Source organism: Sinocyclocheilus rhinocerous, unplaced genomic scaffold (genome assembly GCF_001515625.1).
Source record: "Sinocyclocheilus rhinocerous isolate Xijiao unplaced genomic scaffold, SAMN03320098_v1.1 scaffold36, whole genome shotgun sequence".
NCBI classification, from domain to species: domain Eukaryota; kingdom Metazoa; phylum Chordata; class Actinopteri; order Cypriniformes; family Cyprinidae; genus Sinocyclocheilus; species Sinocyclocheilus rhinocerous.
In genome coordinates, this window is record NW_015664459.1 from 252,959 (window position 1) to 253,487 (window position 529).

At 35.9% G+C, this 529-nt stretch overlaps 1 protein-coding gene across 1 annotated transcript in view; it reads left to right on the top strand.

Moving 5' to 3' along the window:
- Positions 1 to 505: 505 nt before the first annotated feature.
- The window catches only part of LOC107730100 (macrophage mannose receptor 1-like), an 80,796-nt gene continuing 80,772 nt past the window's right edge, over positions 506 to 529 (top strand). The window contains exon 1 of the mRNA XM_016540834.1: positions 506 to 523. Within this exon, the coding sequence (XP_016396320.1) occupies positions 506 to 523 (18 nt within the window). The remainder of the gene's footprint in view (positions 524 to 529) is intronic.

Consider the following 529-nt stretch of genomic DNA (forward strand, 5'->3'; position numbering starts at 1 on the left):
TGTTGTTAACATTAACAATTTGAGAACAAAGTATAACAATAATAATTATTGTTATTATATATTATATAGCATGGTTTGTGATATGAGCTAACCGATCGTTAGATTTAATCACCATTGGTAGCGCGATTTATTGTAATGCTTTTTTTTCTCTCACTTGGTCAGAACAAATGTGGCAGACTTGTTACTTGTTCAGATGACAATATCCAGTGAAAGTTCTTATTTGGGTCATATATTCCAAGACGTAGGCTAGAATCTGTGATTCCTAAGTACAGTATCCACACCGCGGTGACTGACAGCCACACATACTCCTCAAAATATTAGATTCATCCACGCTGGTGCTAGGCTTGTCGCAATAATCAATATATCGACTTATCACGCAATATATGTACATGACCTCAATCATTTTTGGTGACGCAATATATCGCCCTTTATATTTACTTAAACATTAATGTCACCATGTTTTGTACATTCCACTTGTGCCGTCTTTTGCAGCTTCTCGTACATAATGTGGTGTAGTCATGAGGTGCTA